Source organism: Pipistrellus kuhlii, unplaced genomic scaffold (genome assembly GCF_014108245.1).
Source record: "Pipistrellus kuhlii isolate mPipKuh1 unplaced genomic scaffold, mPipKuh1.p scaffold_m20_p_57, whole genome shotgun sequence".
Classification (NCBI taxonomy): Eukaryota; Metazoa; Chordata; class Mammalia; order Chiroptera; family Vespertilionidae; genus Pipistrellus; species Pipistrellus kuhlii.
The window spans coordinates 1,547,490-1,569,016 of record NW_023425559.1 but is presented as its reverse complement, the minus strand read 5'-3'; the positions used below and the strand labels follow the sequence as shown (position 1 = coordinate 1,569,016).

At 65.6% G+C, this 21,527-nt stretch overlaps 2 protein-coding genes across 5 annotated transcripts in view; both read left to right on the top strand.

The window, feature by feature from the left end:
* Positions 1-2,384: 2,384 nt before the first annotated feature.
* TMEM250 (transmembrane protein 250) lies at positions 2,385-6,390 on the top strand. Of its 4 annotated transcripts, none has more exons than XM_045573931.1 (3): positions 2,385-2,486; positions 3,520-3,673; positions 4,260-6,390. In XM_045573931.1, exon 3 carries the CDS (start codon positions 4,302-4,304, stop codon positions 4,776-4,778), a length of 477 nt encoding a protein of 158 aa, XP_045429887.1. In that variant the 5' UTR covers positions 2,385-2,486; positions 3,520-3,673; positions 4,260-4,301; the 3' UTR covers positions 4,779-6,390. The 4 variants fall into 4 exon arrangements, with proteins under 4 accessions (XP_045429887.1, XP_036272857.1, XP_036272856.1 ...); XM_036416963.2 differs by lacking the exon at positions 2,385-2,486 and adding an exon at positions 2,567-2,793; XM_036416964.2 differs by lacking the exons at positions 2,385-2,486; positions 3,520-3,673 and adding an exon at positions 2,552-2,793.
* Positions 6,391-15,818: 9,428 nt separating this feature from the next.
* NACC2 (NACC family member 2) overlaps positions 15,819-21,527 on the top strand; it is a 37,509-nt gene continuing 31,800 nt past the window's right edge. The window contains exon 1 of the mRNA XM_045573893.1: positions 15,819-15,926. The gene's annotated coding sequence lies outside the window, so the exon portion shown is untranslated. The remainder of the gene's footprint in view (positions 15,927-21,527) is intronic.

The window sequence follows — 21,527 nt, the reverse complement described above, 5'->3', positions numbered from 1 at the left end:
AGGTACACCTCTTAGACCGGGAATTGAACCCACAACCCTCAGGGTGTGGGCTGGGGTCTCCTTCACTCACAGGCCCGATGCTGGCACCAAACACCTAAAGGCTGGCTTCAGCCAGGCCAAGCACTGGAGCCTCTTCATGCCCCCCCCTACCCCAGCACAGCAGCTGGGTGCTGAGGGAAGTGGATGCTGTACAGCTGCCTGTGACCCCACCCCAGGAAATCATGGGGTCCCTGGAGCCTCAGGATCTGGCCAGTAAGGCAGCCCAGAGCCAAGGGAGAAATCTCCGATTCTCAAGGTGTCTGCAGGGCCGTTACAGAGGCGCTGGGCACAGCAAGGATAAACGTCCTTTAGAGCTAGTCAATACATGTCCCTGAGCTGAAACCGGTTTGGCTCAGTGGATAGAGCTTTGGCTTGCGGACTGAAAGGTCCTGGGTTCGATTCCAGTCAAGGGCATATACCTTGGTTGCGGGCACATCTCCAGTAGGGGGTGTGCAAGAAGCAGCTGATCGATGATTCCCTCTCATTGATGTTTCTAACTCTCTGTCCCTCTCTCTTCCTCTCTGTGAAAAATCAATAAAATATATTAAAAATAAAAATAAAAAAAATAAATAAATACATGTCCCTGAAAGACCAGGACCAGGTTTGCGGACCTGCAGACCGTTGGGTCTCTGTATCAGGGAGACTCAGTTCGGCCGCGGGCGGCGGACAGCTGGGGCGCCCTCCTGACCCCCAGACTCTGAGCCCCACTCTAACTCAGCCGCACTGCTCATGTTGTCCCAGCAGGTGGCGCCAGGCCCCTGCCAGAGGGAGGCCTGGGCAGGCCTGGTGCTGACCTGGGGCAGGGGACCTCCAAACCAGGGCAAGCCTACAACCAAACACAGCACGTCCCCTGTCCCTGAGCCTGTTCAAGGACACAGTCCTGCCCAGAGTCCTCCTGAGGGGCGGTGGGCAGGCTGCAGGCAGCCATCCTGGCTTCTCAGCGTGTGGTCAGAGCATTGTTTGTGGGGCTCCCAGAGTTGTTTGAACACGTGCACGTGTGGGCTGGATGGTGTGGCAGAAACACACCTTACTGTGGTGAGAGGGCAGCTGGTGGGAGAGTGGGATTCTTTGCAGCTTTGGGGTGGAGAAAGTCGGGCTGAGTAAGAATCCTGCCTGCCAGGGGTAGTGGGGGCCAGAAGGGGTGGCAGGGGGTGGGAGGTGGCTTCCCAGGAAGGGTTATTTGATTCAGGTTTTGACGGTTGAATAGGAGCTCTGCAGGTGGAGCGGGTGATTGCAATAAAGGCAAGTGTGCAGGGGCAGCTCAGGGACCAGAACAAGAGGGCTGAGGAGGGGCTGCCTGGGGCGTCTCAAGAGGAGAGGGCTGGGCCGGGGCTGAGGGCAGGAAATCACCACGGGCAAGTGGGGGAGCAGAGCAGGTGAGCCCCACCTGCAGAGAGTGCGCTTTAAGAAACCCTGCCGGAGGCTCCTTCTTTCTCAGCCTCTCCTGTGGCTGCTGCACAGCTGCTTTGGGCTTCAGTCTTCTCGATCCTCCCTCCTTCTCTCCCTCTCCTCCGACCCTGCCAGACCCTTCAACACCGGGTCCTTCTGACACGATGGGCTGGGCGTGAGGACTCAGCCAGGTGACAGGCAGGCACTTAGCTCCCAAGGGTGTGGGTCTTGCACCGTCTTTGAACTTGATGGAATTCAGGCGAATGTCACTTGCTGACTCCATCCAAGGAGAAGTGTCTCCCTCTCCTGACACCTCTGAGGGGTTAATACATTTTTAAAAATGTCTGCGGAGCCTAGCCTGTGTGGCTCAGTGGTTGAGCGTCCACCTATGAACCAGGGAGGTCACGATTTGATTCCATGTCGGGGCACTTGCCCTGGTTGTGGGCGCGATCCCCAGGAGCCGGCGTGCAGGAGGCAGCCGATCCATGATTCTCATCCTCGGTTTCTCCCTCTTCCTTCCTCTATAAAATCAATAAAAATGTATATTTAAAAAAAATCTGCAGCCGAAACCGGTTTGGCTCAATGGATAGAGCGTCGGCTTGGGGACTGAAAGGTCCCGGGTTCGATTCCAGTCAAGGGCATGTACCTTGGTTGCGGGCATATCCCCTGTAGGGGGTGTGCAAGAGGCAGATGATCGATGACTCTCTCTCATCGATGTTTCTAACTCTCTATCTCTCTCCCTTCCTCTCTGTACAAAATCAATAAAATATATTTTTTAAAAATCTGCATAAAAATCCTTTCTCCTAGGAGAGGGGAAACCCCAGAGCGTGTGGGTGTTCCCCACCAGCCTCGGGTTCCCCGGTGCTAGGGACGCAGACCGCGGGCCAGCGTCGGCCCCGCCCCTTCAAGCAGCGCGGCTCCCAGCCCCGCCCACTGGGGCCGGCGCCTGCGCACAGCTGGTGCGTCGGTCGCAGCAGCGCGTGCGCAGAGGAGCGGCGCGGGGACAGCGAGCCGGAGGGAGCTGCGCCAGCGGCTGACGCGAGGCGGCGACGTCGCTGGTAACGTCATGGAGCGCGCCCCGCGCCGCGGACGTCCGCCCCGAGCTGGGGGCCAGAGGCGCGCGCGGTGTGGAGGGGGCGGAGGGCGCGAGGGCAGCGCTACGGCGGCCGCGAGGGGCAGCTACGGCTCCCGCGCGGTGCCAATCGCCGCCGGGCGCGGGAGCCCGGACCCTCCGGGGCGGGAGGGGACGCGTGAGCCGCCGGGCCCGCAGCCACGGTGCGGGGCACCATGCGGCGGCCCTGCGCCGGGAGCCCCGAGGGACCGCGGGGCCCGCAGGCCGGGACGCCGGCGCGGAGAGGGCGCCCGGTGAGCGGCATGGCGGGCGGCCCGGCGTCTCCAGGGCAACGGGCGGGCGCGGGTGGCTCCCGGGGGCCCCGGCGCGTCGGTCCTGCCCTCGCAGTCGCCGGTGCCCCCCGGCGGCCCGAGGGCAGAGCCGCTCACGTCCGGCAGGCGTTGATCCGGGAGTCGGGTCACCGGCGCGGCTGAGCGCCCGGAAGAGGGGGCCCAGGGCGGTCGGCGGGATGGAGCGGTTGCGCGGCGGCTCCGCGCGCGGCCTCGGTCGCCTCCCCGACCTCCAGGCCCGAGGCGTGGGCTCTCCGGGCCCCCGGAGCTGCTTTGCCCGCGGGCCCAGTGGAGACGGGAGGTGGGCCGGTCCCCTAGGGGCGGCTGTGCGTGACCCTCCGGACCGGGGCACCGGCTCTGATCGCCGGGCCTGGGGGGCGGCCGAGGCCGAGGGGTAGCTGGATGGAGCCGCCGGGAGCGGGGCAGCTGCTGTTAGACCGGGTCCGGGACAAACCCTGCGGGGAGGGCTGGGCCTGTGGGGCCGGCGGGGGCGGGATGCAGGCCTTCCCACTCCTCCGCCTCCGGCCAGACAGCTCGGCGGCCATTTGCTGGGACTGCTGGCCGGAGAGGGCACTTGGGGAGGTCCCCCACAGGCTGCAGATTCCGCCCCCCTGATGGCAGACAGCCGCCCCTGGTGCTTCCCGGCAACCTGTGCACATTCTGCCCTTCCAGCTCTGTTTCCATCCACAGATGTAGGCAGCCTCAAATGGCAGTCACATCCACAGATGTAGGCAGGGACCGCGTAACCTGGAGCCACTGCTGCTTCTCTGTCCTCGAGGCTGGTCTGCACGCCCTGCATCCTGCAGACACACCAGCAGGCGGTTGCCGTCACCTGCCAGGCATGGTGGGTCCTTAGTGCTCCCGCTTCCCACCGCACCTCCTAGACTTTGCAGAGCTGTCTAGCTCCCAGCACCTGGGTGTCAGGGTGCTGAAGTGAACTGCTCCGTGTGTGCCTGGGGCACCCCTCCCTCCTCCTGGTCCTGTGGGGTGCCCCTCCCTCCTCCTGGTCCTGTGGGGTGCCACTGAGGGACTTCATTCCCCCTGCATGAAAGGGGCTCAAGTCCAGGCCGTGCTCGGCCCCCAGATGAAAGCGAGAGGGTGAGTCTAGGGAACGGATCGGCAGAACCTGTGGAAGGGGGGCTTCGCCAGGGCTCCTGTTGTCCCTCCACAGGTTCAGGGCTGACGGCCTCCAGGCGTCCCAACTGTCACCCTGCCCCCCCCCCCCCACTCCCCAGTCACTGGTCAAATCAGCACTTTGGTTTCCACGTGCTTGTGGGTCCCTTTGGAGTGTCCTCATTGGCGTTTGTGGCAGGTCCGGCCCCCTGAGCTTGGCTTCCCTGCGCCCAAGACTGGCAGATGCCCTGCAGGAACGGCCCCCTCGCTGGCTGCTCCAGGGCTCACTCGGCTCCTCTGCGTGTCGCTCCCTGCAGGCTCACGGCTCCCCCGCTGCAGGCTCGCAGGCCTAGCTGCCCATGACGCTGACCACCGCCTGGACGCTGCGTCTGCCGCCAGCTAGCGCCGAGGCCCCGATGCCGGTCATGCCCATCCCGCGGCGGGTGCGCTCCTTCCACGGCCCGCACACCACCTGCCTGCACGCGGCCTCCGGGCCCCTCCGCACCTCCCGCCTGGCGCGCACCAAGTACAACAACTTCGACGTGTACGTGCGCGCGCGCTGGCTCTACGGCTTCATCCGCTTCCTGCTCTACTTCAGCTGCAGCCTCTTCACGGCCGCGCTGTGGGGCGCGCTGGCCGCGCTCTTCTGCCTGCAGTACCTGGGCGTGCGCGTCCTGCTGCGCTTCCAGCTCAAGCTGTCGGTGCTGCTGCTGCTGCTGGGCCGCCGGCGCGTGGACTTCCGCCTGCTCAACGAGCTTCTGGTCTACGGCATCCACGTGACCCTGCTGCTGGTGGGCGGCCTGGGCTGGTGCTTCATGGTCTTCGTGGACATGTGAGCGCGCGGCCTGGGCCGGCTGGGTCACTGTGACCAGCAGGGCCGATGCTTGCGCCGGCGCTGTTTGACGGGGTAGGTCGGGGCCTTGTCTTTCACGCTGCGTCCAGTAGCCGGGTCTCTGCCCCAGAGAGGAATGGGCTGTGATTTCTGTGCACGGACGCTGCCCCCTCTAATCCACTGACCCTCCTGTGTGTGTGTTCCGGGGCACTGACCCGTGGCCACCCCCGTGGATCCAGCCCACACTTTTCCAGGCAGTGCTTGGGGGCAGGTACCATCAGTCTGTGCTTGGAGAGCCTCTGGCCCCTGCCCCCACCCCCCACCCCGGGACACTGGTGTCCCGGTGGTGTAGGGGTGTGCTGCCCAGGAGCCAGTCTGGGGGGGTCTTCCTGGCCCAGCCCCAGCCCTGGCCTTGGCCTTGGGAAGCATCAGACTCCGTCCACCACACTGCCACAGGGCCGCCCCTAGGCTCCCTGAGAGGTGGCCATGTTCAGTGGCCACCGTGGGCCTGAGCCCCGGCCAGCCCTCAGGGTCCCCTTGTTGTGCAGGCGCCGTCCAGCAGGGAGTCAGGCCCTGGCAGCTGCGAGATGGTCTGGCCCGGGGCAGATCCGTCTTCTGGGCAGGTCGGGGAGTGCCAGCCCCTTCACACGTGGGTTTCTGAGGAGACTCCTCAGTCTCTCTGGCTCTGGGGCTGCTTTTGGTCAGAACACAGAATTGGGACGTGCGTCTGGAGCAGATGTTGGAGGTCTTGGGCGGTGAGTGTTTGAGGCTCCACCTGGAGTCAGGTGGCCCAGGGCTGGATCTCTGGGTGAGGGCGAGGCAGCCCTCTGCTCCTGCCGGCAGTTCAAGCAGCTGGGAGCAGAGAGCAAACGAATGTCGGCAGGGACTGTGGCCGGGAACCAGGGCCGGCGGTCCTGGGCGACTTGTTTCGGTCACAGAGAACGCACTCCAGAGCCAGCTCCTGGCACCCTTCCTCTGGCCTTCCGCAGCGAGGGGGCAGGCCGGCCATGTCGCTCAGTGGCCAACGCGGGCCTCCTTGGCCAGTGGGCGGGCACTCAATAATTCTGCTGGGACAACAGGCAGAGAAGGGACAGGACATGGGGCCGATGCTGCTTCACCCCAAGTTGCCCCCTTATCTTCCTGGCAGTGGCCCCTTTGACCCTGCCTGGCCAGGGAGGCCAGTGGCCCCAGGGGGACTGTCAGGACAGTTAAGTGCCACTGGAAGGAACCCCAAATCAGGTGGAGAAAGCAAAAAGCACTTGGCTGTGACCATTCCCCTCAGTTTTTGGCCTCAGGGGGCCAGCCTGAGGCCAGTGGGGGGCTCCCGGAGGAAGGAGCCGAGGAGCTGACCCTCGGGGACCCCTCAGCCCTGTGGAGCATCTTTTGCACTAAGTCATGCTGTTTCCTACAAGCTTTGTTTTGTGTTTTAAGTCACGCTGCTCAGTCCCTTCGAAGTCCCCTGACTGAGGCAGGTGTGTGCACACCATCGGGATGGCGGGTGTCTGCGCGGCAGTGCTAGGAGTTGACACGCCCAACAAGTAGTTGCCTGGGGTCTCGAGTGCCTGTGAATTCTTTATGAAACGAGCCACCTGCATTAAACTTATTTTTTTAACGTGTTGATGGAGTGATTGCTTGAGGCTTATTCCTTTTTTTAAGGGTATTAACAACAACAAACAAGTAAAATTTGTCACGTTTTGGAACAGTCATCTGTGGTGCTGGGAAGGGGTGCAGGGGGGGGGCGTTGGAGGGGGGGTGCCTTGACCTGAGGCCACGGGTCCACAGAGGGAGCCTGCCCCGCAGACATGGCGGATGGCAGTGAGAACTTGTCAGCGGCCTGAGGGGGCCTGCCTGGGCTCCGGAGGACTGAATCCCACCAGCAGATGAGTGTGGGGCCCTTAAATAGATGGGGGACACCCTCAGACCGGGGAGGGGGAGTCTGGTGGTCACGCTAAGGACAGGTGTGTGCAGGAAAGGAGCAGAAAGTCACCGTTTCTTGAGTGTCTTTGTTGGGGTGACACGGTTATACAATCAGGTAGGTTCAGGGGTGCACTTCTTCGTACATCACCTGTACATGTGTTGTGCTCAGCGTCCCCAGTCACTCCCTTCCATCACCGCTGATGAGCCCTGCACCCCTTCCGCCTCTCACCTCTTCCCTCGCTCACCACACGCTGCTGCTGGTGTCGAGGGTATTTTCCCAGTTAGTCTCGTTCGACCAGAAGACAGTTTGGAATGAGCGACACAGGATTCCTCAGAAAGTGTCTTGTGGAGGTTCCCTGGCTCCTGTGCAAGGACAAGGGGGATGTCCTTCAGAGCAGCCCAGTGACCTTGAGCGGGACAGGCTGTTGCCAGAGGCCTGTCTGCTGTCTCTGGACGTCTGAGGAACTGAACGTTTTAGAAGAAAACCCGACTCGTTTTGTGTCCAGCTTTTGGTGGTGGAGTTGGCGAAATCCTCAGAAGCCTCAGCCCGGAGCCACAGGTGAACTTCCTGTGAGAAGCCTAGTGAGCTCGGGTGCTGCTGCCTGGGCTGGGAGCCCAGATCTGGGCGCAGGAGTGCACCCGAGAGCCCTCCACGGTGCTCGCCTCCCTGGGGTGGTGCTGGGCGGCCGGCGCCATCCCCGGTTGGTCTTGTCACACCGGCCTTCCCACCCGCCCTGCCTCATTTTGGGGGGTTGCACTGGCTTCCCCGGGGTCTTCTGGGCCAGTGCTGTCCAGTGTGGGAGCACCAGACCCTGAGCCCTGAGTTGCTGTGGCCGAGCAGCTCGAGGCTGAACCAACGGCCCCACTGGCTCAGGTCACCTCCCTCGTGATAGCGTCGTGTGTGGTGTGCACAAGCCCCTCCTATCCTCTGGGCTGAATCCGCCCCGGCCCCTGCACCAAAGGCGCCACACCGAGCCTGGTCTCTAAGCTGCTCTCGCTGCCGGCTAGGGCTCTGCCAGAGGAGGGAGGAGCCCTCAGGCATGGGGCAGGGTAGCTCTGCTAGGGGGGAGACTCAGAGCCTGCAGGCCTTGGAGCAGCAAATGACCTGTGTGGTCAGAGCTTCCAGAAGCTTTCTGATCCTAGAATTAGGCACCAGCACCTGCAGGGCTGGGGCAGGACATCCTGGCAGAGCCTCCAGGCCTCAGCTGCTGCTCCTCCTCACCCCCAAAGGGCCCACTGCACTGAGGCAGAGAAGTGGTCAGGAGATCCGGGACCTGGGAGGGTGAGGAGGACCACCTGCCCAGTGCACAGCAGGACAGGCAGGCGGGTGACGATGGGCACTCCAAGGCCCGGGAGTGCCCAGGCAACCGGAGTTGGCATTGCCACCTGGTGGAGGCAGCACCTGCAGGCGGGTGGCTGGAGACCACGGGCTGTTGATTTGGGGTCGTGGGGAGCTGTGCACTGAAGCCCTGTCTTCAACCTGGAGGGCGGAGGGTGGGCAGCACGGGCCACACCACGGGGCCCCGGGGAGAGCAGTGGCTGTGGCAGGAGAGCGGGTGCCGCGGCCGAGGGGGTCGGGCACAGGAGCCGAGAGGCCCAGAAGGAAGATGCTCACGTTGGGGAGGGCAGTCGCTGGGCAGGAAAACAGGAGGCATCCTGACCTCAAGATGGGAGGGAGGTATGGGCTGGGGGTCGGAGGTCAGGGCTGGGCAGAGAAGGGACAGGGAAGAGAGAGCAGTTGTCCCTTGAACAGAGTCCAAGAGCTGAGGGGGGCTCCCTGGGGCGAGGTACTGGCGGTGTCTGGCGGGAGGAGCTGAGCCAGCCCAGCCGCCGGCCGGTGATGGAAATGAGCAGCCGGGGTGAGGGTCTGGGGGTGGCGCAGAATGGGGTGACGCTTTGGAAGTTTCTAGAAACCACAGGCTTATTTAAGAAAGTCTGGGTGCTGTCCAGGCTCCTATGCCCCCCACCTCCCTGCCCCCCCCCAAATGGTGGCAGCCGCTGGACAGCCTGGGGGAGGGACAGCCCCACCCTCGGGAGGCTGGCGGCCTGGAGTGTGACCGTGTCCCTGCGCAGGATGGGGCGCCCACGGTATTGATGTGCCTGACCTTGAGCGTCCCCGCGTCCAGCCTGTGATTGGAGGAGGGGAGAGGATGGCAGGGCCTGTGCTGACTCGGCACTTTGTGGGAGGGAACGTGCTTCCATCTGCAGAGGCCTGTTCTGCCTCCCTGTTGGTGCCTTTTGAAAGGGCCTCTCCACTAGCCCCTGCCCCGCCCCCCAGGATTGCCCCGCCCCCCCTGCACCAGGCTCCACGCAGGGGCACTGGCTGCAGGAACACCGTCCAGAAACACACACACACACACACACACACACACACACCACAAGCTGGCAGGCCTCCCAGCAGCTCCCCAAAGAGGAGCAGGAGGAGCTCCTTCCTCACCAGCATCCTGCATCCTCCCTGGGAGGGGCAGGGACACACAGGGACAGACCGTGCCGCTGATTCAGCAGCTCCTGGCTGGCCCCTCCCCCGCCCCAGCGGGCAGCATGCCCAGGCCTGCTGGCAACTGTGCCACACGGGCCTCTGGCAGGTTGCTGTGGCTCGGTGTGTGGCCGCACTGCGCCTGGGATGGCGGCTGGTGCTGGGGCGGCTGCTGCGGGCCAGGAGCCAGCGCCCCCACACAGTCTGCAGCAGGAGGGGCCTCACAGGAGGGCGCCTGGGTACTCGCTACTGTGCGTCCTAAGCCGCCAGGTCGGGGGCCGAGTTCCTCCACCCCCGACCCATCCAACGCCGGTCACTTGCCACCCAGCAGGGACGGGGCGCAGCCCATGTGCCTGAACCCCAAGGCCCAGCGTGGGCTGGGTTTGCTCCTAAGTGCGGAAGCCCACGTGGACGCGGTGCAGAAAGGGCCAGCACCCTGTGAGTTGGACACAGGGCCCTTCCCCAGTGTCCCCCCGCAGGCAGGGCTGTGGAGGGGACAGACGCCCTGGAGCCCAGGAAGATGGGGGATGCGGAGGGAGGATAGGAGAGGCCACGGGAACCCCATGGGCAGTGCTGCAGGGTGGGTCTGAAACGTCCACGGCCATATCCCCATCAGCCGCACGCTGGCCGCACCCGCTGTGGGCACGGGCCCCACTCTGCTTTCTGAGAGCATGAACCACCAGCCTGGCTGAGAGGCGTGTGAATGTTTACACAGAAAGCCATCAGCCAGCCCGGCTGCGACCTCCAGGGACGGCAGCAGTGGGCAGCCGAGCGGCCTCAGGAGGCGGCCTGGCCCCAGGGCCCAGTGGCACCTGCTCCACCATTTCCCACGATGCATGGGGCTCCTCCAGGCCCGGCTCCTGCCTGCTGTCAGGGGGCTCTGCCTCCTGCCACCTCTAGCCCCGGAAAACTGGGTGTGAATTCATTATGCACAACAACCCGTGACAGACATGGCGACATAAATTATTTGTATGTTTTCACATTGTCCTGGAATAACCCCTCTGTGCTCCCCGCTGCCTCCGTGAGGCCACACCTGAGCTGATGCAGCCAGAGCAGACCTGGGTCCTCACACCCCTCCCGCCATGAAACGGGGGGGGGGGGAGGGCACACGTGTGTGCGCCCATGTGTGGGTGCCGCGTGTACACACCTGTGTGCGTGCATGTACATGTGTATACATGCCTGGGTATGTGTGCCTGCATATGTCTGTGTGTGCATGCATGTGTGTGCCTGTGCCATGTGTGTTTTCCACTGTCCTCAGGTTCCAGTCCTGGGCTGTGCACCTGAGTTGGGCAGAGCAGGGTGGGTCCTGCCCCCCACCACCTCTGTGCTCGGCGCTCCTCTAGGTGCTGTTGGAAAGAAGGGGTGGGGCCGCGCCCCTGGCCGTATTCCCTGGTGCTGAGAGGCAAGGGCGCCCGCATTCAGGTCAGACGGCCAGTGTCTGGGCTGACCCGTGTGAAGAAGGGCCTTGTTCGGCGCCTCTGCGAGGTGTCTGCTTCCCTCCACACCCACCCCTTCCTGTGAGATAAGGGAGCGGAAGCCAGAGCCTTAGCCCGGAGTGGACGGGGCTCTGAGGAGAGCAGCCCGAGGCCAGCAACCCGGGGGGAGAGCCGCCAGGGCCCCGGCTGCGTGCCTGCTCCGGCCAGAAAGGCCCTCAGGGCCCAAACCCTTCCTCAGTTTTGACCTCAGGTCCCTGGGGGTCAGCTGGAGGAGGACACTGCCCTTCTCCCCAGCACCACACCCACACACAGTTGAATGGGGGGTCACCTGGTCTTCGTTCGTCAGGCTGCTGTGATGGGGGCTCAGGAGCAACAGACATTCACTTCTCAGTCTGGAGGCTGCAAGCCCTGGCCCAGGCCCACGCTGAGCTTCCTGGTCCACAGACCGCCAGCCTCGGACGAGGGCCAGGGGCTCCCGGAGCCCCCAAAGGCCCACCTCCCAACAGCCTCTCCGCCAGGAGCCCAGCCTGACCAGCTCGGGGGTCGGGTTCTGCATGAATTTGGGGGACACACAGCAGACAGTAGCATGGCCCTGTGTCTCTCCCTTTAAGGGCGGCCGCATCCAGGGTCACTTGTGCTCAGAGCTGGGCCTTCCTGGAAGAGAATACGGCCAGGGGCGCGGCCCCACCCCTTCTTTCTTTCCAACAGCACCTAGAGGAGCGCCCAAGCACAGAGGTGGGGGGGGGGGGCAGGACCCACCACCCTGCTCTCACCGAAGGGCCTGGCCCCGGAAGTCCGTCCACCTGTCTCTGGGTTTTTCTAGCTGCTGCACTGAGGTCGCTCCAGCCCCGTCCAGCCCCGTCCCCGGGAGTGTGTGCCCAGCTCTCACGCGTGTCCAGGCCGTGTGCACTGTCTGCACGCCTAGGAGGGGGTGACGGTGGCAGCCCGACCCTCAGCCTCTCCGGAGCAGGAGGCAGCAGCTGCTCAAACAGCTGCTCCAAATGTTGGAGGGAAATTTAGGACAAAACAGGGAGATGCTTGGAGGATCCGGTTTAAACCGAAGAGGCACACACAGGCAACGTGCTGCCCTGATTCTCGCTCAGGGACCAAAATACTCACCCAGTTTCCTTCCATGCGAGTCCAGGCCTCCTGGAAGAGCTCACAGATGCCCCTGGTTCCGGGCACCCTTAGCTGCCAGGGCACGCCCGCTCGCTCAGACCGGGTCAGCCGACCCCAGGCCAGGCGGAGGCCCAGGAGGCAGGGAACACGAGACACCTGTGCAGACACCCCTTCCCAAGCCCTGCATGCCCGTGGCCCAGGACACAGGGCACAAGGCCTTGCCGGGCCTGGGTCAGAGCCTGGGTCGGGATGCCCCAGAGCTGACTGTGCCTCGTGGTCAGCGTGGGCTGCATAGGTGGTTGTGAGCAGAGGCCACCCCCAGACTGGGACCAGGAGGAGCCCAGGACCAGGTGTGCAATCTCCACCTTCAAGGCAGCCTGGAGCCACCTGAGGCTGCAGGAGGAGGGCCTGCCGCAGTGTGGCGGCTGGGGTGGGCCAGGGCCGTGGAGGCCTCCCTGCACCCCGGTGGAGGTGCGGACAGCGGCCCAGCCCCGGCCGGTGCAGGACGAGCTGTCCCTGCCTGGGTGGAAGGCTGCGGCCGACCCAGTGCCCACCTCTGGGGAGTGGAGGACCTCTGCTCTCGGGAGCCCATCGGTACCTGAGGTACAGACCAGGTCGAGGGCCCGAGGAGGAGCTGAACGGGACGCGCTCCCGCCCCGGTCTGCACGGCGAACGAACAAGACCTGGGCAAGCTTTCCCAGGATTTGTAAGTGAGGGGCTGCCTGTTCACCCTTCAGCTGCGAGTAAGCCCTCCCCTGGGCACTGAGGGGCAGTGCTGTGGGTGTTACAGAGGCCCTGCTCCCGTGTCTGCAGCTGCTCACACCCTCAGGAGCAGTGAGCGTCCTGCCCGGGGCACTGGGCTGGCAGTGGGTGTGGGGGGAAGAGGGGCAGGGCAGCTCCCCCATTGGCACAGGGGGCCCTGTGCCCTCAGCACCCCAGGCTCTCCCCGTGGGCTCCTTCTAGCCGGCACTGACCACTCCTCTCCCCTGGGTGCCCCTGTGCAAGGTGCAGAGAGCTCAGTGGCTGTGCTCCTGAGCCGCACTCAGGCCAGATGTGGTGAGCAGTGTGGCCAGCAGTACAGGGCGGGCCCCAGGCAAGACTCAGAGGAGCGGGTTCCTGAGCCTTGTTCCAGCCTGTGGAACTGAAGCCTCTTCCTGAGGATGCCCCTTCCCCCTCTGCTCTCTGCGTGGAGATGGGAGGGCAGCTCTGAGGCACAGTGTGGCTCCGTGGGGTGAGGGGCTCCGCGGGGCCCTGTCCTGTGGGGTGAGGGGCTCCGTGAGGCCCCGTCCTGTGGGGTGAGGGGCTCCGCGGGGTGAGGGGCTCCGCGGGGTGAGGGGCTCCGCGGGGTGAGGGGCTCCGCGGGGTGAGGGGCTCCGCGGGGTGAGGGGCTCCGCGGGGTGAGGGGCTCCGCGGGGTGAGGGGCTCCGTGGGGTGAGGGGCTCCGTGGGGTGAGGGGCTCCGCGGGGCCCTGTCCTGTGGGGTGAGGGGCTCCGCGGGGCCCTGTCCTGTGGGGTGAAGGGTTCTATGGGGCCTTGCCCTATGAGGTGAGGGGCTCCATGGGGCCCTGTCTCATTCCAGGCGGTAGCCAACCACCCAGCAGACGGGCCAGGGCAGCAGCCGAGTTGGACGCCCTCGCCCTCTAGAGGAGCCTGGGACGGAGGAGTGCGTTCTTCCCAGCACAGGCTGCGGCAGTGGGCCCAGCCGCTTGCTTTCAGTGTGAGGGCCGTGCACCCGAGTCCACGCCGAGCCCTGGTGGCCGCAGACGGGGCGGGGGGCTCTGAACTACCCGGAGCCCAGGAAGGAGAAGGGAGCGAATCAGGATTGGGGTGGCCCAGTGGGTCTCGGCTCACACAGAACCCCTCACCCCTCAGGCACCAAAGGCTTCGGCCATCCAGCGGAGGAAAGACAGGTGACCAGGCCAAAGCATGGCTCCAGCGCACCCAGCACCCCAACCCTGACACACACACACACACACACACACACACACACACACCCGTGGCTCAGCCATGTGCAGATTTATCTCTTGTGATGTCCCCCCCCCTCCCCAGCCAGGTGCTCTGAATAAAAGGGGATCAAGCCTCAGGCCAGAAAAGCTCAGGCCCCGATGCCCTGACCTTGTGGGCACTCAGAGGGGCTCAGAGCTAATCAGACCCCTCGGGGCCACACCTGCCTATCAGCCAGCAGCAGGCTCACTGGTCACAGTCCTGTGTAATCAAGCCCTAATATGCAAATCAACCAAGCCGAGGAACAACTGGCACAACAGCCGGTCGCTATGACGTGCACTGACCACCAGGGGGCAGCTCCTGAGAAGCAGGGTTCACAGCTGGTGAGTGCAGCAGGGTGGTGGAAGCCTTTCCTACCGCTACGACAGGTGGGCGGGCGGGGAGCAAGGGGTCCCAGACTGCGAGAGCCCCATTGCCAGAGGGATGTGTGACTGCTGGCTTAGGCCGATCCCCGGGGCCTATGCTGGCAGGCGGACATCCCCGAGGGGTCCTAGACTGGGAGAAGGCACTCGGGCTGGGGGACCCCCCCCCTCCCAGTATCTGAATAATCAATCACAGACAGGATGAAGGGCAGAGCTTCTCAGCCCCATCCCTCGGGGGTTCAGATTCTCTCCACCCAGTGCGGCAGCCGGGACCCTGTGCGAGTGAGCCCATCCAAGCTGCACTTCAGTAAGACAGGAGGAAAGAGAGATCATTGTGAAAACTGCAGTGGACACACACACACACACACACACACACACACACACACACGGAATGCAGCAGAGGCTCCAATTCGAGCAGGTGGAGCTGTAGGCCGATGACAACCCGAGTGCCAAGCTGGGCTGCTCCCAGGTGCCAGGCTCCCCAGCGGCCCCCTCGCCCCGCTCTGTCCCCACCTGCTGCTGATGAGGCCGTCACCCTCCAGGTCCTGTGTGGGTCCCCTCCTCAGTGACACACACACACACACACCGGCTATGGGAGGGCCCGAGGGAGTGGATGGCTCATGGCTGGAAGCAGGTAGCATCTGTCTCTGCTCACACCGGTCACATGTAGAAGCCACCTTCCCAGGACCCCCGGGGGTCTGCGTGTCCGGCGTCACCACGGCACCAGGGAGCCCCGGGAATCCTGGGCTCGGAGCTGCGGGACCTGGGCGTGGTTCCCCCCCCCCCCCCCGGGCCCCGGGCTCCGCTGGCCCCTGGGGTGGGCAGTTCACCTGCTTCTCTCCCCTGCACCTCCCAGACCAGGAGCACAAGCCACACACCAGCTGTCTCAGGAAGAGACAGTGAGGCCCGGGGTCATGTCTAATGGGGTTCCGGGGGCTGCCCAGAGTCTTCGAGGGTTCAAGCTGGGCCTGGGGTCAGTCTGCCACCAAGGTCACGTACCTAGCAGGAGCCTGGGCACCGGGGACATGTGGACAAAGGGTCTGACATTTGTCCTAGGAATGACCTTGACTAACTGTCCTGCGGGGCTTTAGCCTCTGACCCTCGCGAGTCCCAGAATGTAGTCTGGGAGGTGGGGGGGCCCTTGCTCTTCACTGACCACGTGAGGGGGACCACGTCCTGGTGCCACCCCCCTTTTCCTGCAAGGCCCCTGGTGGGGGGAGGGAGCCAGGGGACCATGGCAGCGTCCTGACCCCAGGCTCCAGGGCAGGTGCAGACAACTTGGGGGCGGCTTTTGTGGGTGCCCCCAGGTGTGCGGTGGCTTTAGAGCAGAACCCCATTTCACTGGTGAGCCCCGCTCACCCGCCTGGAGCAGACCCGTCTGGCCCGCAACGCCCATGGGCGCGCGCCCGGCAGCTTCCTTTCCTGGGCTCAGCGTCCGCCCCCCGAGGCGCGCCCCTCGGCCCGGAGCCCCAGGGGCGCCCCCCGCCCCCCCGCAGGCTGCTCCGTGGGCACGCGGCCGCCGCGGGAGGGCGCTCCGGGGGAGGCAGGGGCCTGGGGCCTCCGGTCCCAGCAGGTGGGCACCGCCTTCCCAGCCCGCCCCCCGCCCGCCGCCCGGCCCACCTGGTGGAGCGCGGCCGGCGCTGCCCCTTTAACCGCGCGCCCCGCCCCGGAGCGGCCGGTGCCGGGCGAGGCGGGGAAAGTCCATGTGAGCCGCGGACAGACTTCCTGCCGCCGCGGCCGCCCCGCCGCAGGCCGCCCGGCCGGCCCGGTTCCCGCCGCAGGTGCCCCGGCCCCGGTGCCCGGCTGCAGGTGCCACGCCGCAGGTGCCCCCGGCCCCAGGTACGCCCCGGCGCGGGGACCCCGACTTCCCAACTCCGCGCCGCCCGCCCGCTGCCGCAGTGCCGCCGCCGGCCCGCACCCAAGTTCGCGAAGCCGGGTCTGGGGCGCCCCTCCCGGCGGCTCCCCGCCCCGAGCCGCACCCCCTCCCGGCGGCTCCCCCCGCGGCCTCCCGGACCCCGGCCCCTCCCGCCGCCGCCCCCCCCCCCCCCCCCCCCCCGGACGGCCGGTGAGCGCATCCCGCGGGCGCGGCGGGCGCGGAAGCCGGCGCGGTGGCCCCGGGGCCAGGCCGGGCGGCCGCACCCTCCACCCTGGCTGGGGTCCGAGGCGGGTCCCATCACCTCTCCTGCCGGCCCCGGTGGGACCCCTGCTCCGTCCTCGCGCGAACCCCAGTCTGGGGAGGGAGGATGGGGTACCCCTCCCCCGCCCACCCGGGAGTCTGGGCGGCCGCACTGCCCGGAGGGGACCCCTGCCGCCGCGGTCCGTGTCCGTGTCCGGGGCGCGCGCGGGCCCCCAGGGACGCCCAGGTGTGACCCGCGCGGGCTGCGCACAGCTCCGGCCCGGCCGCGGGTGCGCGGGTCACGAGGTCAGAGGTCACCCCCGGCCCCCGCTGGGCTCTGGAAGCCTGTCCGGCTGGTGAGTGCCGCCCTCCCCCTCGGCCTCCGGGCACCCCCTTCCCAGGGGCATTTCCTGGGCCCCATCCTGCCCCACCATTGGGACCCAGCCGGGCCTCCGGGGGCTGCTCCTGGTCCCTGAGCCTGTGGGGGTGGAGTGGTGGAAAGTTGGGGTGGGTGAGCCTGGAGGTGGGGGTAGCTGGTAGCTGCTTCCTGCCCCCTCCCCCCAGCTCAGAGCTCACCATCCGGTGAAGGGGGTCCCTCCCGCCTCCCCCGCAGCGGCCCCTCCCGCTCCCTGAGGCTGGGGCTGGTCTGCGGAGGTTTCCCTCCAGGGCTCCCCTCCCCCTCTCCCCTCCCGGGAGGCTGTTACTCAGACTCACAGGACGGGGAGGCGGCCTCCCTCCTTTGTTGGCCCATTTTACGGATGAGGAAGGGAGGCTTGGCAGGAAAGAGGAGAAGGGTCAGGCGGTGCGCTCCTCCCAGCTCCCAGCACGCCCTCCCCCCCCAGGCCTGCGGGCATTTCCCCGGGCTGTTCCCCTGTTGGGTGGCACCTGAGCGGGAGCCGGGCCAGGGACACGGAAGATGAGACCTGGGGGTTCACCCGATGTCCCAGAGCCGCCGGAGGCATGCAGACGCAGAGCGAGGTATCGCCTGTCCTGGCTCAGGGGCCAGAGATCCGCTGTCAGTGGTCACACCCAGGCCGGCCGGCCGGCGCTGGACAGCGGTCCGACACTCAGCTGGTGACGCCGTCCACCCCCTCCACGCCATGTCCAGCGGGGCGGGAACGCCAGGCTGCCGCCCTGGGTTCTGGTCACAGACGTGGGGAGGGGGGCTCATGGCGACCGTGCAGAACCCTGCAGACCGCTCCTGTCTTCCACCAAACGTGAGCGTGCGGTTCCAGGAAGAGAGACGATGGCCATGGCCCTCACAGCCCGGTCCCCGAGGACCTTCACCGCTGGGGTCCTGCTCGCCAGGCCTGTGACGTGGGCTGGGGTGGCCCAGGGCCCCTGAGGGGACAGAAAGTAAGCAGTGGGCATTGACCCTTTTGGGGGTTCCCTCTGCACTCTGCACCTCGCCCCCTGAGGCCCGTGCTCCCCAAATGCACGGGACCCAGACCTCAGACACCTGGGGCCGGCTCCCTGGCTCCCTGCCGCCACCCACCTGCCCGCTGCTCGCTGAGCTCTCTCACCTGTGCTCTGGTTGGCCTTCTCTCGGCTGGTGTGGTCCCCTGGGGCTGTGGGGGTGAGAGGAGCACCTTGGCGGGTGTGGGGCTAGGGGTGGGTTGTGAGAGTCTGCCCAGGGAGCACTGATCAGGCCCTCTCTCCAGACTCCGGCACGTTCCTCTGGAGAACCAGGCCCTTTGTTCATCCCCTGGAACCTGGGGCTGGCTCCCAGGCCTGGTCTCGGGAGTGAACCCTATGGGTGGTGCCCCTGGGGGTTCCTGGCAGGTGTTCTAGCCCCTTAGACCCCAGCTGCTGCCGCTGAGCGGAGGCTGCCCAGAGCCTGTGCACTGCAGGGGCTGAGGGTCTGCTGGGCCGGGGTCTGACGGCTGGTGAGGGGCCGGCAGGGCCTGGGTGGGACCGGCTCCCTTGGGCCTCTCACACCCCAGCCGGCCACTTGTCTCCTGGGTCAGTGAGCTGGGACCCTCGGGGGCCCTGGAGCGCCTCCTTCCTGAAGGGCACCCTCTCTTCCCTGAGGCGAGCAGTCCGGCCCCTCCACCCCTGGGTGAGCCTGTGGGTTGGAGCAGAGCAGGGGGTGGGCTCCACCACTCCACCCAGGAGGCCTGAGTCTCTCCCAGCCCCACCCCTCCAGGTCCCCCGTCACCCCTTCACTGTGTGCCGAGAGGTCATGCCCTTCCGGCTCTCCAGCCTTGGACCCCAGCTGGACCCCAGCCGGCTGGGACGGCCTCGCGGCCTGAGGCAGGCTCACCTCGGGGGCAGGCCTGGCCTCCACGGGTTTCTCTGTGAGCCAATTCCTGCTCTCACCAGGCGGCCGGATGAGGTCATCAGCGAGATATGCTGGGGGCGCGGCTGCTCTGCACCTGCAGCTGCGACACCACAGGGTGGGCCTGGGCTTCCTCTCCCACCGGGCTGGCCTCTGTCTTCCACAATCAGGCCTGGGAGGCAGGTGCCCCGGGAGGGGCTCCCCAGGGGGACGGGGCAGACACGGGCGTCTGGAAGGGTCAGGACAGGAGCTTAGAGCAGGGCTCCTGGTGCCTGTGGCTGGCATCCTGGGGGAGGGCACCATGCCCCATGGATGTCTGGGCTGGGGTCACGGGGATCAGAAGGACTGGGGGGGGCATCTGGGCTCTCGGCCCCGCCCGCCCGCCCCCACCGCTGGCCAGGCCTGTGTCCGGGCAGGCAGAGGGCACCAGCGCTCAGCCTCCCAGGTCACGTGTGCCCCGAGGCTGTGTGTGTGGGGGTTAGCTCACCCTCTCTGAGCTCTCCCTGTGCCTCACACGGTAGCTTCCGTATTAGGTGCTGGGCGGCTGGGTGAGCACCTGGCCTGGGGCCTCTGGGCAGCACGGGCTTGGCCTGGGGGGCCTTCCTCCACCACCCCCCTCCAGAAGTGGGCTGGAGCCAGTGAGGGCCTGCTCCTTTAAGGGAGGCTGCTCCCCAGTCCCCGGGGAGGATGGAAGTGTTCTTTGCTCCGAGGCTCGGCCTCAGGGAGCGGGGAGCGGAGCTGGCGCTGGCTGTCCGAAGGAATCCTGCCCCTCCCCCGCGCCGGCCCTGGCATCCAGGAGGGCACATGGCCATGGATGGGCCGAGCTCCTGGGCCCGCCCCGAGTCTGCCCCGAGCCTGGGAAGCAGGCAGTGCCGGGGCGGGGATGAAGGGGCTGAAAGTGCCCATATATAGTCACCGGGGTGAGCAGCTGTGTCCCAGGCCCAGCCTCGGTCCCCGAGGGCCGCCTGGGCCTGGGGGTGTGGTCCTGGGGGAGCCAGACTGGGGGCGAAAGGTCAAGCACAAGCTCGGTGCTCTAGGAGCGTTTATTGATTGAAAATAAAAATCTGGCCCTGACTGGTGTGGCTCAGTGGATAGAGCATCAGCCTGCAGACCAAAGGGTCCAGGGTTCAATTCCACTCAAGGGCACTTGTGCCTGGGGTGTGGGCTCAATCCCCAGTAGGGGGCGTGCAAGAGGCAGCCGATCCATGATTCTCATCATTGATGTTTCTATCTCTCTCCCACTCCCTTCCTCTGAAATCAATGCAAATATATTAAGAATAAATATTAGTAAATAAAAGCCCGGGCGGGCCCTGAGTGGTCAGGGTAGGTTGTATTTCCAGAGAAAGCACCTTTGGAAACTGGAGGTAGTGGTGCCGCCCAGGCCCTCGGGGCCTCCTCCTGGGCCTGGGGGGCGGGTGCCCGCTTGTGTTCCGCCCAGCTCTTGCCCTAGCAGATGCCCCTCCTGATGGAGCCCCCTCCCCATCCTGTCCTGTGATATGGGGGGCTCCCGCCCCAGGCTGGTGTGTTCTGAAGACTGGCATTTCCTGGCAGCCTGCCGGGGGTACAGAGGGCGGTGCTGGGCCCTCCCCCGGCCGCCCCGGCCCCCTCCTCGCCCGCCCCGCCCGGAACGGGGCAGGGACAGCCCTGGCTGCATTCTGAGCCGTTAGGAAACAGAATGTTAACATAGTTGTGCTCATTTGATTTGGTTTCCGTGGCACTGCTAAGCGCCTTTGTTAAGTTTCGTATGTTGATACTTTTCGTTGTTGTCAGCAGTTTTTTCTTCCTATTTCTCCTTTTGGATGTAAAACCATTAGGGTGAGAGGAGATTAAAAAGATACATTACAATTAAAATGTTAATGAAATCTGCATCATACAACTTCGGAAACCCTTCCGGCATTAATCTTGCCTGTGTCATGTCCATTAACTCGGGCTATTCTTATTCCACACTGACCCCTGCTGAGAGATTTGTGCTATAATTGGATTTTTTTTAATAAAAAAGAAAAAAAAAGCTTTTAAGAAAATAGAGGTTGAGGGTGGCCTGTCTCCAAACAGTAGGGAGGAAAGGGGAGCCCCTGGCTTCTGCTGCCCCTCCAGCCCACCCCGCCTCTCCCCTCCCCTGAGCTCCACTCCCACAGTCGCCCCAGGGGACACTGGGGTGTGGAGGCTGCCAGGCCCGGGCACCTGCCAGCAATGTCTCCCGGCTCTCGGCGGTGCCACAGCCACAGTTGGGTGTGGATGAGCGAGTGTGAGAGTGAGCTCACTGTCCTGGGGAGAGGGCACGGGCACGGGGGCGCTGGGAGCCCCAGCCAGGCCCTCAGGGCTTCGTGGTGGCTCCGGTGGCGCCCGAGCCCCAGGACTCGGTGGCTTCCTGGGCCCTGGGGTGTCCAGCGTGACGCTGGGCGGGGTGGGGTGCGGGGTGCAGGTGGCCCTTCTGCCCCCTCAGGGCGTTCGGGACCCCATGACCTGCTCTGCACAGACGTGCCCTCACTGGCCAGAGCTGGCGGTGGTTCGGGTGGGCGGCGCCCACGGCGAGGCGGCAGGAGGTGGTGTCAGGCATGGCGGGTGCCGGTTGGCTTGTGGGGAACCCGGTCCGGTGGTTGGCGGTGGGGCTGCAACCGCCGGGTTTCGTGTCTGTGTTTGCAACACCTTCCTGTGAGGGAACGGCTTCGGAGGGACGGCTCTCAGCACCGCAGCCTCGGCTCCTCCGCCAGAGCACCCTCGGGCCGCACTGCCCGCCAGCAGCCCTCCGGGACGGGCTGGGGGGTGGGGAGGGCACTGCTGTCCCCAGGACAGTGCCTCCCCCCACAGCCTCGTGCCTGGTCCGTGGCGGAAGGGGGCGGGATGGATCTCTCTCTAGAAATCCATGTTTTAGTAAATAAATAAAATGTATGCTCTCCCTGTTCTGAGGTCTGAAGTCCCAAAATCAGAGGACTTCCTCCCCGGCTCTAGGGTCTGTCCCTCGCTCTCCCGGTCCCACGCGGGGGCTTGGTCCTGGGTGTGGCCACGGCTCAGGATGGCCCCGCCGCCAGGTCCTCACGCCTGCAGC